The 18,682-nt window shown below is 32.9% G+C and overlaps 2 protein-coding genes across 2 annotated transcripts in view; both read right to left on the bottom strand.

Annotated features, from left to right (window-relative positions):
• The window catches only part of LOC124538912 (protein capicua homolog), a 32,567-nt gene extending 16,933 nt beyond the window's left edge, over positions 1-15,634 (bottom strand). Inside the window, exons 1-8 of the mRNA XM_047116173.1 lie at positions 15,201-15,634; positions 7,596-7,740; positions 5,782-6,492; positions 5,124-5,285; positions 3,279-3,450; positions 2,727-2,826; positions 1,734-1,964; positions 725-864 (exon numbers count right to left, since the gene is read on the bottom strand). Coding sequence (XP_046972129.1) covers positions 725-864; positions 1,734-1,964; positions 2,727-2,826; positions 3,279-3,450; positions 5,124-5,285; positions 5,782-6,492; positions 7,596-7,697 — 1,618 coding nt within the window. The 5' untranslated portion in view covers positions 7,698-7,740; positions 15,201-15,634. The remainder of the gene's footprint in view (positions 1-724; positions 865-1,733; positions 1,965-2,726; positions 2,827-3,278; positions 3,451-5,123; positions 5,286-5,781; positions 6,493-7,595; positions 7,741-15,200) is intronic.
• A 1,311-nt stretch (positions 15,635-16,945) lies between these two features.
• On the bottom strand, positions 16,946-18,376 carry LOC124538975 (dynein light chain Tctex-type). The gene is made up of 3 exons (XM_047116267.1): positions 18,203-18,376; positions 17,955-18,120; positions 16,946-17,715 (listed from the first exon to the last, which is right to left on the bottom strand). Exons 1-3 carry the CDS (start codon positions 18,236-18,238, stop codon positions 17,567-17,569), a joined length of 351 nt encoding a protein of 116 aa, XP_046972223.1. The 5' UTR covers positions 18,239-18,376; the 3' UTR covers positions 16,946-17,566.
• Positions 18,377-18,682: the final 306 nt, after the last annotated feature.

Below are 18,682 nucleotides of genomic sequence, written 5' to 3' on the forward strand. Positions count from 1 at the left end.
CACTTGGTGACCAAGCGTTACAGTAACTTTCGGACATTATGGTGACCATATATTTGTTAATTCGAGGAAAACGTCAATTTATGTATATGCACGTTTTGAATGTGGTGACCAAGCGTTACAGTAACTTTCGGACATTATGGTGACCATATATTTGTTAATTCGAGGAAAACATAAATTTATGTATATGCACGTTTTGAATGTGGTGACCAAGCGTTACAGTAACTTTCGGACATTATGGTGACCATATATTTGTTAATTTGAGGAAAACCTAAATTTACGTATATGCACGTTTTGAACGTTTATTACTAATAACCAAAGCTTAGTTAGTTGACAAACAAAAATAAAGAAAATCGGTTGATATGCGGCGAATGTACTGAAGTGTTTCGTCTTTGCCTATTAATGTATATAGTGTTATGAGATTAAAATTTAAAAACATAGTCATATTATCTATTGCAGACTTACAAACAAAAGAATAATAAGTGTATACAAAGTCAGAGTGGATTATTTTCAAATACTATCTAAGATCTTCCCATAGTCATGAAGATTTCACAAACAATTATAACAATCCTTTGTATTAAAAGAAAGCCTAATAGCAGTACTTTGTATTGTCGTATTCCCGTTTGATGTTCAAGAGCGAACATCCTAGATCCAATAGGTAACGGGGTAACCATGATATCTTAAAGATTGAATGCATTGATGAAAAGCCGTAAGTCTCAAGTCCTACCCAGCATATTGGCGGCCTCTGTCTCATCGGGGTCGAAGCGGCCCGTGACGCGGTAGTTGGGCGGCGTGGTGTCCGACTCGCGCGAGGTCTCATCTCCCTCCACGCCCGTACCGCTCGACGACAGAGACTTGCTGCTGCTTCTGGAACGAACCGGTATCGTTAAGTCTCAAGATCAACGGTACACGTGTCACGAGCCACGTAAATGCAAATTATTATATTATTATTATTTTGTGTCACGTGACAAACTTTTGAAAAAATGCATTTTTATTTATTGTTTTTTGAATAAATTAAGTATTATTTTCAAGTTTCGTTAGAAAATAACCATTTTTAAACTCATAATATACACTGATTACAATAATTCACAATTTATTTTTCGCATTGTCAAATAGCCTATTATTTTATATATATTATATATATATATATATATATATATATATTATATTATATTATATAGATGTATGTAATAAATGTCATTTAAAAAATGATGCGGGAAAGACTACAACCACCTTATTTACTCTATATAATATTTAAATCATATATTCTAGATACTATTGAATTAAAAAACATTAATTATTTAAATTTCTATTACGCAGATAATAAGAATAACATTTTATATCAATGACAACACATATGTATATAGGTACATATGTTCAGAGTCGGATTTAAAGGTGTGGAGGCCCCGGGGCCACAAAGCAGTGAGGGCCCTAGACAAACAGAAGCGTGAACACCCTAATAATTATATTATTATGAATTAATTAGTTTTTTTTTTATTATTTCAATCAGTAAGCTATGAATTGTTTCGTATTTGTATCGATAACTTTTAAAATATTAAATAGTAACATTATTATAATTTGACTATATCTCAGTATTTGTTAACTTGCTGAAAACTGTGGCCCCCTCTCATGTGGAGGCCCCAGGGCAGTTGCCCCGGTTGCCCTCCCCTAAATCCGGCCCTGCATATGTTTAATGTATCATAGTTGATTTATAAAACTATATGAATATGTCTCACCTCTGCTGAGGTGTATGGGCAGAGCCTTGAGCGAGAGGCGTGTTGGACGACCTCGTGACTCCTCTCAACGAGAGGTGCCTCGAACAAAAGCCGCGCCTCTGGCTCTCTTTGGTACAGCCGTCCTTGGAGCAAAGTCGTCTCCACTGTTTACCGTTGAACTTCTTCCTTATACCGGTAGGCGTCGACACGACGTCGCCTTTCTTGTATTTGTGCGGTGTTGCCGCTTGAGATCTACAAAGTTGACAGCGTTTAAGAAAATAAATTGATATAACTCTTCTATGACATAAAATTATTATAAATATATCAGGCTTGGAAATTGCAATACCAGGTCTAAAATGGTTATGTAGCATAGAGCTTTTTGTGAAACGTACTGAAACGACCTCAAAGACAGTTTGGTCGCCGTTAACCAACCCAATAACCCTTATCTGTCTCATAATGAGTGCGTTTATGATAAACTGCGTCGACCATACGCCATAAAGATTTTGTGATTAATCAAGCAAGGGAATAGTTACGCAGTCTATTCCCATATAAAACAGATATTTTAAAGCCAATTGAAGTAATTGATTAAAACAAATTCAGAAAAATTTACTCTAATTTAAACATTCCTATAGTATATAAAATAAGCCATTACTCCCAGGTGGGAGTAGAGGCTTATTTTCAACTAGTTACGAACCTGGGAGTAGTAGAGTTGAGCTGAGATGGCCCAGTGGTTAGAACGCGTGCATCTTAACCGATGATTGCGGGTTCAAACCCAGGTAAGCACCACTATATAATATATATGTGCTTAATTGTGTTTATAATTCATCTCGTGCTCGGCGGTGAAGGAAAACATCGTGAGGAAACCTGCATGTGTCTAATTTCATCGAAATTCTGACACATGTGCATTCCACCAACCCGCATTGGAACAGCGTGGTGGAATATGTTCCAATCTCTCTCCTTAATGGAAGAGGAGGTCTTATCTCAGCAGTGGGAAATTTACAGGCTGTTACGAACCTGGGAGTAGGGGCTTGAGATCTTGGTGTGAGACTGCCTTCGATGAGACTGGACGTACTGCCTCGGCTCTGGAGGCTGCTACGTTTACTATTGTTGCAATCTGAATAACGAAGACATTAATTAATTTATTTTATATAACTACCAACCAAAATATCACCTGAATCAAAATCTAATGGATTTATTGTATGTATGGGTCAGCAAAATACAATATAAATTATTATTGCGTGTTTGTGTAGTAGTTTAGTGTAACTACATACACAAGGGAAGTAGTAAACATATTTGTCCCCAAGATTTTTGCTGCAATGACGCTATACAGGATGCGTTTCATAGCAGATTCCATAACACAAGTGCTTTAGATACTTACATTGGGATCAGAGTAATGTATGTGATGTTGTCTCATATTCATATATTTATTTATTTATAGATAAAATATGATTCTAGTTTTTCTTGTGTACATATTCTTGTATACTCAATTTGAGTAGAACTTTTTATTTATTGTTAAACAGCGTCACATCCTTATTAATAATATAAATAAATGCGTTATTCTCTAACCCATATGAGACGCGTCCGTCGGAAACATAATGTTTTCACTGGGGAGATCGTCATCGCTCTCGCCGTAGTCGTCGAACGGTCGCGAGCCGTTGGACAGCGCGCCGACGGTCACCACCTGACCAGCTCCGGGCATCGGGGACGATGTCACAAAGTGGTCGTTGCCCATTGAGTACTGCAAACAATATGTCAGATTCGATTTAGAATTATATTTATTATAGTTATTAATTTTCGAGTTTTATGGATTTTGCAAGCACTCATGAATCGTCATTTAACAGGATATATTAAATATTAACTCAGTACATACACGTTTACAACAATTACATAACAAAACTATAAATTTTATCATATTAAATGAAATATATATCCTGCCTGAAAATCAACAATTACTAACTACACGATTTTTAATCATATTATTATATATATCTTACATAGATTAATATATGCTTAAATACATATATATTGATGTATTTTTTTTTTCTTAAATAATTAAATTTATTGATTGGCAATTAGAAATATCTGAGGAATTTTATTGCAAGAAATATTTATTGACTTTAAACGGCCGAAAACTTGAAGTTACATAAGCTTATATTTGCTTCTCGTATTCCTGAATTAATTTTAACAGGTAAGATCGAAAGACTTATGTTACCATAAGTTCAGCATATTTAAAGATTCAAGTTATTGATGTTTGGTTATATTAAATTGTATAATGATAATTAATTTTGAATATAACAATCGTTATATTTGGCGCTTTCGTTTATGTACTATTAGTGAGAAATGAGAGCTTTCGTGAAAATTGAACTTTTGAGTTTCTATATACCAAAATAATGCCTGTTTCATTAAAATAAATTGAAATTGAAGACAAATGCCAAAAAAACATATTTGGGATCTGTATCGATAACATAACCTACTTAAATCTTCTCAAAACTAACGCACAGTCATGTACAAAAACAACACTGTCGAGAGTTTAATAATATTGTGTATTGATAAGATAATAAAAACAGTAAACGACCACACTCGAATACTTTATTTTATTTTACTAACTATAGTCTGTATTTAATTTTCGTCTGCGTGGAAGACATTATTATTATTAATCCCTACTAAGTTTTAAAGTTATGATTATAAAGAAGTTCAATCTAGTTATACATTAATATAGAAATTGTTATTCCCTGCGTTTTTCCTGCATATTATACGTCTGCGTCTTGATGCAGACTAACTATATATGCTTATTTCCTATTGAGTTCTAAGTTTTAATCTTAGTGAGGTGACAAACGAACGGTGAGATTAAGTATCGAATTTCTAAGACTAAATTAATAAACAAATCCGATTATTCTATATAAGAGTACTTTTTAAAAAATCGCCTGGATAGGCTCGGTCACCACAGGACTCTACTTATCGTATAGATAAGCATTGTAAATCTGGTTATTTGAAAAGAGCAACTACGCGAGTTTGTTGCTAGAGGCTGCTTTCCGAAATCGATGATTCAAGAACGCTTCATTGTAAAGTTAACTTGAATAAAATTGATTCTTGGTGGTAGGGCTTTGTGCAAGCCCGCCTGGATAGGTACCACTCACTCATCAGATATTCTACCGCCTAATAACAGTATTGTTGTGTTCCGGTTTGAAGGGTGAGTGAGATAGTGTAACTACAGGCACAAGAGACATAGCATCTTAGTTCCCAAAGTTGGTGGCGAATTGACGATGTAAAGTTAATATTTCTGATTATGTGATGATTACCACTTAACATCAGGTGGCTCACAGGCTCGTCCGCCAACCTTATCATAAAAAAAAAATTGATTTGAATAGTATTAGCTTGTGAGAGTAATTCGCGAGGTGCATATATACTCACGGGCACGGAGACGTGGTGCACGCGCATGTGTTGCGGCAGCAGCGCGGGCGACGCGTGCGATCCGGCGTCCTCCAGCTCGTCCGCCCAGGGCGGCTGCAGCAGCCGGATGTCTGCCCGCTTCACCTCCACCATCTCCTTGCAGATATTCTCGCCGTCAGTCACCTTAGCGGAGAAACATTATGTCAATTAGCTTGTATTACGATATATACGATTTTACGACGCAAATACTACAATATATACAACTCTTAGAATTATGATCAAACATAAAAAGAAAATTCTTGGTTTTTCAAGCTAGATAAGTTGAAATTCTCGGTTTTTATCTACTATAATATGCATAAATTATATACATTAGCTTAATCTTGAATCACTTTGTTTATTGATGAAAGCTGCGTTAAAATCCATAGTTTTAAACATTTAAACGTACACAAGGCGAGTGCGTTGTATTACACTATATATTATAGATGCTTAAGTGCTAGGACACACTTCAGTTCACTTTCACTTCAGGTTCAAAAATTACATTGACAATCAAAAAGCCTTCGAAAAAATTATTTCAGTACTATAATTAGTAACAACTTACTATGATATTTAAATGATTCTATATCATATTTTACTTTAACTAAATTGTCCGAATAAATGCCATATTTGAATATATCCTTACCTTGACGCGAATCCTAATTGGCGAATTTAGCACTTCGAACACGAGCCCCTCAACGAACACATTTTGCACACTCTCCCGGCTCGGGTCAGTAGTCCTGACAACGCACGCCGACTCAATCAACAAATGGCTGAGTTGAGGACTCGCGTCACTGATCACATCGTACTTGTTAACACCAAATATATCACTGTACTCGATCGGTTCATTTTCCTGTCCATCTAATTCCACAATCACTTTGCACCCATCCGCTTGGCGTATCACCCCTGGTATGTAGAGGCCGCGCTGTTTGGCCAACACTCTATGACCGCGCCACTCCGACAAATCGATATTCGGGTAGTGAATATTGAACGGCTTCAGATCGTGCGGCGACGAACGTTGGACGATCGGAGATGGCTGCAGCACTGGGGGCTGGTAAGTTGGCGGCGTGTATTCGACCGGTAGAGGAGCGGCGACCGAAACGTTGATACAGTTCCTCTCCTGCATACTATTCATACAGTTCCGCTCTATTTCCTCCAACTCGGAAGGATCGAACTTACGTTTCTTAGGCAGATTCCTTACGGGTGCCTGAGTGGGCGTTTGTTGAGCCGGCGTTTGGGTATTGCTGCTTGCGGTTCCTAGATTCGTTGGATTTGCCATTGTTATATTCGGTGTTGGATTTGTCGTTGATTGAGACAAACTCACAGTCCCGACACTGCTGATCACAGATGCTGGTATCTGGTGACACAAACATTTTCAACTCATTAACAACATAATATAGAAAGAGGTCTGAGCGCGGTTTAGAATAATAATGACATAAATTAAGTAAAAAATTTAATCAAGATGGATATATATAATGAATACAAAAAAATGACGAATCGATTTCAAGCTTTCCTTTAAATTATTTAATTGTTGACCATGTGATAAATATTTAACATACATTATGTTTCTCTTCGATACGAAATCGACTGGGTCTTTGTTTTGGGCCGCTACTGTTCATTATACAATTGCCTCGTTTTATGAAATCGGCTTGTGATCACTGTTACGAAATAACTAACAATGAGCACAGGCATCCTTAATCAAAAACTAAAAACGTTAATATTTATAAAACAATAAATCAAATTTTAAAAATGGAATACTCTAGCAACATTTTTAAACTGATGAGCTATTAAATATACACGCGACGCTATTCGAGCTCTGCCAAACGACTAATAAATGCAACACAATCGTATCGAGAACACTTGTTCGTCCGCGAAATCGATAAGAAAAGAGTCCTCGGCAAGGTTTATCATTAATAATTAATCAAAATCGATGCACTACTTAGCATTGATGTTGCCGCAATACCTAGCAATACTAACGTATAGTTTTATATGGGACAATTTTGTCAAATATTTAAAGGAAAAGCGAAATAGCCGCAGCTATTTACCTCATTCAATATCATGGAGCATGTTAAATATAGCTGAATGCGGTTTTTTCGCTTACCAATACATTATAATACCTAATCAAATTGTACAACAAATATTATATAATAAAACGTATCATTTATTATGTACTATCTCCTTTAATAATTTACTTAGTCATTGCTAATTACGTTAAACTACTACAGTTACAATTCGAGTGATATTTATCTCCTTACGTAATATAGTGCGTTATAGCCGATATTACACGATGGTCAGAACATGCGAACCTTAGAAGATTACTGTTTGCTCAAATCCGAGCAAACAGCAGTTATTCAGACGCTTAATTTTCTGATAATACTACTTATACTATATCGGGGAAAAACTAAGTCTGGAACAGTGGATAATATAAAAGGTTTAAGCTGTTAAATGATGATAGGTCACCTGGTCATCAATGTCTGGGTAGGCGTGGGACTGCGTGCGGTAGTGCGGCCGCGGGGCGTAGGGCTGCGGCTGCGAGGCGCCGCCCGCGTGGGCCCGCTGCATCACCGCCTGCCGCTACCACGGATCACTCATTGCCACCGTACGCCTGTAAAATAACAAAAAAAATCAAAGTTTCCAAACTAAATATAAAATTCAAAACTTTTATATTTAAATTCAATCGAACGCATACTCATAATAGAAATAATATCTTATAATTAATATGACAAAGTAATAAAATGTTTAAAACAAGTTTGATCATTTTCGACGGTGTAATAAATCCTAGTTTTTTTGCCCTTTTTGCGACTCACTCCTGCCTCGCTTGACACGCTAGACCGTATCTATGCTGATATAGATAACTTGTATAGATAGATAAATTGAATCATTAAACATTTTTAGCGCGATCGCGTATTCTTACTGGCGAACAACATTATTGTATATGTAACACATATTTCAATAACAGGCAAAATCAGTAGAACTAATAAATATATAGTACGAGTACTTCTTTTCTGTCTACAGTCTATACTTTGGTATAAATAAGTCTAATTAAAAAAAAAGAAAAAACAAATTCTTCGCTATTATTCTCAACAATTATATCGTTCATAAATTCTTTATACTTAAATAACCTAAAAACGTAGTTCAACATTTGATCGTATAAGACACGTTATGATTAGATGGATTCAAATAAATGCCAACACAAAAATTATATCTGAAGCTCAAATTTTATACAAATTTTATTACATTTCAAACTCATCACATAAAATAAGTTAATATCACAGTATATCGATTTTTAACATTAAGCCAATTATAAAAAAAAAAGCATATTATTCTTAGAAAAAAATCGTAGATGTTCCCGACCGCTTCGCTGGACATTGAATAAAAAGGAAGAAAGGATAAAACGAATTCAAAAAATTTAACAGCCTATAACTACGAACGCGTCGATTGGTCATAGGCCATAGCCCCGTACCGATACGTTCAGTAATTTTCAGGTTATTGACGCACAAGGAAAAAAGATATTACCTATATATGCATTACTTAAGTATAGATAGAAGATTTCTCTCTCACATATAGACTGTCTCTTTCACACTAACACACATTAATCACGATAAATTTACGCACTGTACGTCCTAGTCAATGAAAAAAACCAATGAGTAATATTATTTCGACAACTTACATTAAAATATAGATAGATATGACTCAATTCTAGGAAAAAAAAATAACAATCGTGTAAGTTACACCTCTATTAAACACGTATTAAATGCCAACTGACGCAGTTCTTCTAAGCCTGCTGTGTGCGTCACAGGTTGACTTGATTTGCAATAATTCTGACAATGTTCGACAAAAAAGAGAGAATATTATTAATAATAAGTCCATGTTACATTTATTCTTTGATAAGTAACATTTTATTTATTTATGTACACATTATGTAACGGGTATAGTTAATTAAATCTAATTACAGTATGACGTCGTGTAGAACAGTTTATGGGCACGATGGCCATAAAGATGACGAGCCAAATAAATAAAATACACCAGAAATATCACAGTGCACTATAGCACAGGTGCACTCTTTATTTCCTCACTCAAATAATCTGAAGAGTTCAGGTACACAGAATAAACTGCCAATTCCCAAACTCAGGAATGCAACTAATAGAAGATACTCGGGCAATGCATTTTTATGTATCCAAGACTAACAAGTATAATAAGATCAGTGAAGTATTTGAACATCATCATAACTCTTATATCGCATGGCCTTAGACCATCTATTAGTGATGGTGCCCAGGGAAGAATTCTTCGGATTTTCCTGCACCAACATTCGACAAAATCTTTATTATTTATCTTAATCGGCTCTTACGACACTATATATATGGTTTGAGGAGTGGCTCTATTTAAATCTGAAGCCAACAATATAAACAGAAACTGGAAAAAATTAAAACTTTAGAAAAAACATACATTTTTTTTTTAATAAAAAAAATCTGTACAAGATATTATATCTAATTAAAACTGTTTTTGAAACAATTAAAAAAAATCTAAATATGGTTTAGCGTATTCGTTCATAGTCCATTAATTGTTTCTTTTTAATCTACAAATTCTAAATTTAAATTCTCTTGTAATAGATGGTAAATATAGTCACAGTAACTGTTCGCTATTTCAGTTAAATTCGAAATAGATTTAGCTTGGATCAATAACCTGGGTTTAAGCGGATGTCCCTTTTACAGCAGGATCTCATTCTAAGTCACTTACAATAGATTGTATACATAATAAATTCCTTGCAGATTTATTCATACGGCGATAAACTGTAACGAGCACGACGAAAATGTGCACTACATATTTTTGAATAGATTCATTATTACTGATGTATTCTTGATTTAAATAGATGTATCTGTTTGAGATTTTGTAATAAGTAGAAGACTTCTTTATCATCTAATGCGGTGTTACGTAATGGGTTTAAGACTGGTCCAGTGGTGTCCTCTAGCTGGACTTCTCTTTGGCTTTCTCTTTTCAAAAGAAAATTTGTCATTTTACAAAACTATCTTTAAAAATGCTACCGGTGAGGAATGTAGATTCTACCGAGAAGAACCGGCAAGAAACTCAAGTTAAGAGTATAAGTGTTTACGTATTTAAAATTAATGCTTAATCAAAATTAAATCTTAAACATAAAAATATTAAAATAATATGTTTTAATATTTTTGTCCACACCATCCATCAGAGCTTGGTTTCAACTTTTATGACCAAAAGCTATATTAGTAGGCGTTGGGTACCCCAGCGTCTCTAACACTAATATCTTTAAACTATTCTGTAATATCTTACAACATTACTAATATAACCATGAACTAACTTTAACTAACAATCTATTAAACGTATTAAAAATGAAAGGCATTTTTATGTGGGAAAGATTATTTTAATGTTACTGTCTTGTGCCTTTAGATTTATTTGCAATAAACTTTTTAAGGATACAAACTATAAACATGTGACTTAATAAATACAGAACATCTAAATGAATCGAATAATAGTTCTAATATAATACATGTAAGCAATGGTGTCTTAACGTAAAAAACGATATGCTTACGAGTTAAGTTTGAAAGTTCAAGTTTTTTGATGCATTAAAAAAACCTCATACAAAAAACAACTCTTTTTTTGAGAGACGGGATGTGTGGCTAACAACGCTTTTACACTTTTTGTAGTTCTGATTTATTAATATTGAAAATCCTGTTAAAAATCATAAGAACCAATGCTTTTAAGAGTAGAAATAGAAATATTTTTTGGGCATATTACTACATTAATTACTTAGTGATCCTAATGGGTACCATTTAAATATGCTTAAAACATCAGCAAAATCAACAAAAAAATAATATTATGTTTGTAACCTCCTTTCTTATAATAAAATATTATATTGAGTAATAAAGTAATGGCATGTCATACGGGGTATCGTATTTGCGCATTTAATTTTCCAATCTCGATAAGAGTAAAAATTATTAAGGTATACTTGTTTGATTTGCACAAATTTGGCAAATATGTATATTGTTTTTCCAATTTCAATTTACTTGACAGGTTTACAACGAATACCAAAGAAGATGGCAGATAATGGCAAATATTTACTTCAACCGTCCACACTTAGTTGGGTCAGTACAGTACAGTTTGACAGACAGTATTACACTGCTATTGCAATATTTTAACTCCATGACTGGATATGATTGGGGCTACACTAAACATTTGATAAAGAAAAGCAATATTAATATATAAACAGACTGATCTCGAGACGAGTACTACTTCGCAGTTTGAAAACTTATTGTTTTTAAACTATTTAAATCGATCTTATGATTTGTCTTGTGTATCTTCTAATGGAAGAGTTTTTACAGTCCGAGTTTTGGTATCAGTCCACGCTCTATTTAAACATCTAGTGAAATGAACCCAAAAATGTGCATCATAGGGATACATATGCATAGACATTTAGGTTTTAGAAGAGCTGTTTAAAGGGCCGTTTAAAGCTCCGAATCCGTCCGAATCAGTTTCAACAACAGTTTAGGCAACAGACGTAGCGACGTTGGCGACAAAAATCTGGTAATTCATCTAATTTTTATTGATATCCTTGAAAAACTTAGAATTTAAGAATGCTCCAAACAATTTTGGAAAATTAGCCTGTCTCAAAATAATGAGCCTAATGATGGCTTTCTATTTTATTATTCTTAAAATTGAAATACTACTTCTGCAAGTTTAGCTGAATGCATAGTCCGCATCAAGCAATGTAATGGCACAAAGTGGTTATTTAAGCGCTTGTTTAAACAGCGTGGGATTGTAGCGGTAAAAAAGGCTCCGAACGCTTTTTACGCAACGCTTATTTTGACTCCCGTACGAACGCTTAGACGAAAGCTATTCTGAATCTCAAATCCAACATATACATTGTACGGAAGTACCGGAAGTGATAGCATCCGTATTATCATATATCAATTATGTATGATAATACGGATGCTATCACTTTTTTTTTTATTTCAATACCGAAAAACATTCTCATTATTTTTTTTTACTTTGTCTAAAGGATAAACACAGCAATTGAACAAAGATTAGTCCGTGAAGACAACGGCTCCGGTGTTGCTATTGACAAAAATATATGTGGAATATTTATACAAAATCGATATTTGTTTTTCTTATTCTTAGACCTGAACTGAAAAAAAAAAACAAACGGAAAATCTTGCAATTCCTTTGTTATGAGTCAGTCAACTTTTTGCTTGTGTTGCATTAAAACAAAAACTAAAACGATTATATTTTTGTATGTAAAAATTAACCTATCTTAGTAACCTACCTGATATAAATATTTTTTATTCACAAAATGGTCTAAAGCAAGTTGCGACATGTCCATTATAACGTTAGAACGACCTTGGTAATGTGGAAGCGTATTATAGTTATGACTTCTGACTAAGCTTTATTGAATAATTGAACATATTATAATTTGAAAGATAACTAAACCATGGACATACAGTTTAGGGCTGTCGGAATATCCGTTTTATATTATTATAAAAATAAACACCACAACCAAGCGATAAAAACTTTTTCTATAAATAACACAAAATTAACTAAATAAATACTCTCTGAATTTGGTAGGCATTTCATTTTGACTTGATTTTAATCGGAATATAATTATGATAATTATATAGATACGATGAAAATATCGTAATATAAATTCGTGACACGATCACATTTATTTTGTTTTATTATTATTTAAGCGAAAACTAAAAATTTATTAAAAATCGATATACTGTTTTCCTAAATTGACGACCCTACTGATTTGCTATTACAAATCATGACTTCATTATTGTAACTAATTAAATATCAACATACGAAGATCATTCAATAATACTTTAATAATTAATAGTTTAATTATGAACAGATTATTAGCTTAATATGGAATATATGTTATTATTCTAATCGTAGTATATACGTACATTTAATCTAAAATATATCTTATTAGTCACGCAAGTATAACCTGGGAAATTAATCAAAAATTTTGTCGATATCGTTATCAAAAAAAATTGAATGTGAACAAAAACGGCTGCAGGTGACTTAAAATTAAGCAGAAATCCGGGAAATATGAACCGCGGCCAGTTGGCATCCCTACGCCGATTCACTGATCACACTTCGCATTAAGTGATGCTCATTTACAGGTTGGTAAAATGATTTACCGTTACAATCTAGATAATTAAAGTTGAACAAGTAACAACCTTGTTTGTAAGCGTTAATTATTGAATCTTAACACTTCTACCGTTTTGTCATTCGAAAGAATGAACACAGTATTGTTTAACCAATCCAACAAAACAATAATACAAAATTTGTATGTAAAGCCGTTATTTTTTAATAGTAACATCGGTTACCGTCATAAATCCTCATTAAACATGCATAAGGTGACATAATGCCAATTTCGTTGCACCGTTGTGAACGCAGGTCGTAAATTCTAGTCTTAGTTTAAAACTGCCGTCAGTCGTAACTCTACACTCAACAGTGTAGTAAAAACAATGAAATACTCTGTTTTGTTACTAAACAATTAACCTTTAGTAAAATTTATATTAATTTAAAGATAAAAGACTTATCTAAAATTCTCTTATCAGATTCACAATAAAGGAGGTATTACAGCACAGTGGACAATATGAAAAAAAAATTGATCAATACTCTATCATGTACTTATATACAATGTGATACATTTTTAATTTTTATATTTATATTTTTATTCAGAAATTATAATTAAATTTTTCAAACTTTAATTTTGTCATTACAGTGACCATAATTTACCACAGAGCTTGCAAACCACAACAAACAAAAACTATAATAAAAATTCCAATCAAAATTATGATGATGCCAAAAAATTGCTAATATGAGTTGTCTTATATTGTTTAATCTTATTTATAGTATAACCGAAAAGGATGTCCATTGAAACTACATATTTTAGTGAAAACCTAAAATCTTGTATTTTTTTGCCGTCTTAATATGTATTGATATTTTTTATGTGCTAACCATAGTTATTAATGAAAAAAAACCATATCAAAATTCATTACATACTCAGCCATCATAAGCCACCATGTGTATCATAACATGTCCTAACACGTTTAGAAAAGTAATTCTAGACATATAGTCTCAATAATGGTGTAGGACTATGAATATTCTAAATAATATAGTCAAATTAGTTACAATTAGATTCCTTTTTATAGTTCATGGTATTGATTATATTTTATATTACTGACACAAGTTTTAATAAAGAATGCAATACCTTTGCCTTTACCACGAGGGAGCAATTAAAAGAACAAAATAGTTTTTATATCAATTATTATCGGAGTTCACTTAAGAATGTCTTATATCAAATACTTATTATATGTAATATTAATGATAAAACAAGTAGTTGGGGTATATGGTTGGTATTTTAATAAAATGAATATCATCATACTAACCTATCTTTGTAAACAATTTAGATTTATCACTCATTAAAGTAAATGGCAAGTTTGGGTGTAGCATTTTATTTCAAATCATAATTTTTAATTGGTATTGAGGTTTTAATTAGCTCTTTTCAAAATATATTAAGGTATTATTTGCAAAATTAACAATTTTTAAACAACAGTAATCATTGCTATAAAATGCAATGATAGGACAACACTAAAGTAATAAAATGTGCACAACTTACTGAATTTGCTATAGGAGTGTCAGTCTACTCCATGGTAGTTTATGATTATTTATAAACATTCATGGTGCAAGGCTGCTAGTGCATTTAAATAGTGTAATCAGCTGATAAGCGCGATATAGACGCGAGCGACGTACGTAGGCAGGTTGCATACGGCAGGCGCATGCTTAGATTCGAACCGAAATCAATTAGCCCGCACTTATATTACACGGCGCGTGGAACTCGCTTTGGCTATTATGACTAATGATGAACGTGTCGTGTATACGGAACCGCCACCACGGCTGCGCCACACGATGCACAAAATCGAATACCATTACTTATTCACTGATGCAAGATTATTGTCGTGTGCGGCCTACATGCGCAGACAACGTTTCGTTATGTGCTACGCTCCCACCGACTGCTCAACTCACCGTCGCTTTCCATTGTCGAGAGCACGACGCACAGTGTAAACAACCAAACCACATAATAAAACAAAATGGATGTCCGACTCGTCCGCACTGAGATGAGAAATTTTATGAGCGCCCGAACGACACCAGTTGTAAAACGTTGTTACTATCCTATCGTAGTATTTTAGCAGCCCCCCACCAATTTATTATCTGCCTTCACTGCACAAATATTGTTCACAATCACAAAGAAATATGTTCACCTATACACGCAAACACCACGTTTTAGATAGATAAATAGAGATTTGCACAAATTTTTAAGTCCACTTGAAAATAATAATCATTGAAGCGTTTGACAAACCGAGACAAAACACCCACACCAAAAAATTCTACATGACGACTGGCCTGGCCTGGCCCATAATAATTTCCACTCGAACGTATTCCCATTTCGCTCGTTCACCATTCATTTAATTATTTCTCAATACGAGTGAGAGGGATAGAAATATATAAATATTTCCTATGTATGAATAGAATCGGTGTTGTGAAGTGTCCCTCCCCGGCTCTGCCCGAAACCGAGTTGAATGGACCCGAGACGCGCTCAACCATTGGATCGATGACGATCACGTGATATAAATATATCTCGCGGCACTTGTACGCCCGCGAAACTTTGAAAATAGCCTCTTATGTATAAGAAAGGAACGAATAATGTTATGTCTGGATTTTAGGTACTTGTTTGAAAAAGAAGAGTTGTCTAAAAAATTTTATGCGAGCTATAAATATTTAATCACTTCTTATTTATACAGTATTTAACAATGTATTGCATTATTTTGGTTCTGAATATAATTATAGCTGCTAAGATATTAAATGTTGTAAGTAAATTGCTATAATAAAAGTGTAGGTATGGAGACTATAATAAGTAAGAAGACCTTATTAAGTTTTCATTTTATTTGTTAATAGTGTATATTTTGCTGTAACTGAATTTTAATGTTAGGGAAATTAAATTACCAAATGTATAATTTTATCTTTATATTTAGTCATATGCTGATGTATATGCTGTTAAGCATCAAAACAAAAAAAACGTACGTAACATCCCACGGCTAGACAAAGGCCTCTGTATTTGTCCAGCGGTAGAGTAAGCTTCAAACCTCAAAACTCAACAGACATTCAGTTTTGAGGTTTGAAGCTTCCTCTACCACAGTGTTCTAAATAATCCTTGTTTGCTGGATGCCCTTAGATTCACAATATTTTACTTCATAACATTTAATTATATTAAGCACATTCATTGTCATTAATGCCTACTGCTCCTGAACTTTTTACAAATATCTGTAGTTAAAGCATAACAGTCTGTTTAGTTCCAGATAGTTATAATTATAAGTTATACAAATATAACTGACTTCCTTGGTTATAGATAACCACTTTCAAATAAGCCATATTTGTATGAAAATTCATCAGCCTACTGCTGTCCACTGCTGGACATAGACCTCCCCCAGAGCGTGCCACGTTGCTTGTTGTATGAAATATTGTTTAAATATTGCACTCTCACATCAATCTCAATAATCCATTAAGACTGCAGAGGCATATTTGAAGGTTGAGGTTTTTAAGGTAGGATCTACACTTGCTGCTAGTTGTTATGGTAAAATGCTACTATACCTAGCGCAAGTATATATTTTCTAAATTTAACCACTATTGACCTACACCAAAAAAAAGTATTAAGTTTTAAGGAACAACTTTTAACATTTTTATAGTTCCAATTGAAATAAAACAAGGGTAAGTGTGGTTAATTATTTTATTTTAATATGTCAAAGAGAAGTTAATGATAATCACAAAACATATTGTAAGCATTATTTTTCTAGGTGCAGGAACATATTACCTTTAAGTACTAAGTACTAATCTATCGATAATACATTGTTGCACTAAATTAAACAAAGATACATTTTTATGTTTATCTATTTCGAGAAATTAAAGAAGAGTTAATTGTTTTTTGATTTTAATGAAACTAACCCATTTTTCCAATAATATTTATTATGTAAGAAAATATATCCTACTTACTTAAAATTAAGTAATGACTATTATACTTAATTTCCATTGTTGAAGCAAGATTCTAATTTTATTTAAGAATAAGCAGTAGAGCAATATTTGTATGATTTCTCAATTTTTATCCAAGTTTTTTCAAGAAGAATTTAAAGTACAATCGAGCCACAGTGAGAAAACCTTATATAATCTATATAGGTTCTTTACTTGGGTGCAAAAAATAATATACCTATTATTTAGTAAAGAAGTAACATAATACTCTATTCTGAAGCAGGACTTTCATTTTCAACTTTAGTAATTTGCATAATATATGTGCTTAGACAGTGTGTTAATAGATCAACATTTGTTATTTTTTATTAATATTATATTCCGAGGCCGAAAACTGAAACAATACAATACATAGTCTTGTTCTCCCAACGCACTGTGCATGAGCCATCAGTATTGTTATCCCAAAAGCATGATGATGCTGTATGTAAGCCAGCTCCATTCTTCTGCATGATTGTGCAAGTTACTGTAAAAAAATAATATTTTTATTTCAATAAAATACAAGTAGCACATAGAACTTTCTTTTTTTATTCACATGTTAAATTGAAAAACAAGCACACAAATTGTAACTTTACACTTCTAGAAAGGTCATCTTTTATGTTATTTATGCAAAAAAATACTTTAAACTAAATAATTGTGGATAGTTTACGATAGTTTAAGTATCGTTTTGTTTTTTATTTCAAATAAATGAATTTGACAACTTACCTATATATTTATAAGGTTTTTGTAGTTTTGTTAGTTGACTTAAGCAAGACTCCACAACAGCAGAGGTCCACTGGTTAACTTTGTTATGTTGATAAGCCGTACCTCCGATAGAGTTTTCAATTGCTTCTTTTATAATTTTACTCACATCGTCTACAATAAATTGATTCTGAAACACGTCATGTCAGTTAAACGAAATAACAATCAATAACAACTTCTTATTAAACATATCCCTGTTAGTTAAATCTTACTTCTTCAGTGAGATCGTTGCATTCTTTAACTTCCATGATTAAAAATAAAGCAGCCTTACAGTTTTTTTTAGGATTACAGAAAATATCAAAACAATAAAATTTGACGCTACGGTAAGATCTGAAACTCGCAAATTAAATGACAGTTACAAAAGTCAATAGTTAGTCATAGTACAATCCCTTCGCGAATGGGTATAAAATATAATTTATTACCTGTATTTGGATGAAAAATAAAAATATTTTATGAAATCGTATTGTAATAATATTGCATTTAAATGTAATTTTTCATCAATTAATTTCATTAGGTAGAGCCAAATAAAATACATGAGTATTTTTTGAATTTTATACCTACCTACTATTGAAGACCTTTTATAAAAAAAGACCCATACCTTAATTGAATATTCTTTTGCAAACAGTGACATCCTATGAAAAAAGGCTGTAATAATATTATTTTTCTTTATAATTTTCAATAATATAAAGTAA

The sequence above is a fragment of the Vanessa cardui genome, chromosome 21 (assembly GCF_905220365.1).
Source record: "Vanessa cardui chromosome 21, ilVanCard2.1, whole genome shotgun sequence".
NCBI lineage: Eukaryota > Metazoa > Arthropoda > Insecta > Lepidoptera > Nymphalidae > Vanessa > Vanessa cardui.

Bases quoted from the DNA above. Each gene is read 5' to 3' on its own strand.
- LOC124538975 (XM_047116267.1), bottom strand. From the start codon at position 18,238: ATGGAAGTTAAAGAATGCAACGATCTCACTGAAGAA. The intron at 18,121-18,202 runs GTAAGATTTAAC...GACGTGTTTCAG, and splicing joins GCAACGATCTCACTGAAGAA to AATCAATTTATTGTAGACGA. The intron at 17,716-17,954 runs GTAAGTTGTCAA...ATTTTTTTACAG, and splicing joins AAAACCTTATAAATATATAG to TAACTTGCACAATCATGCAG.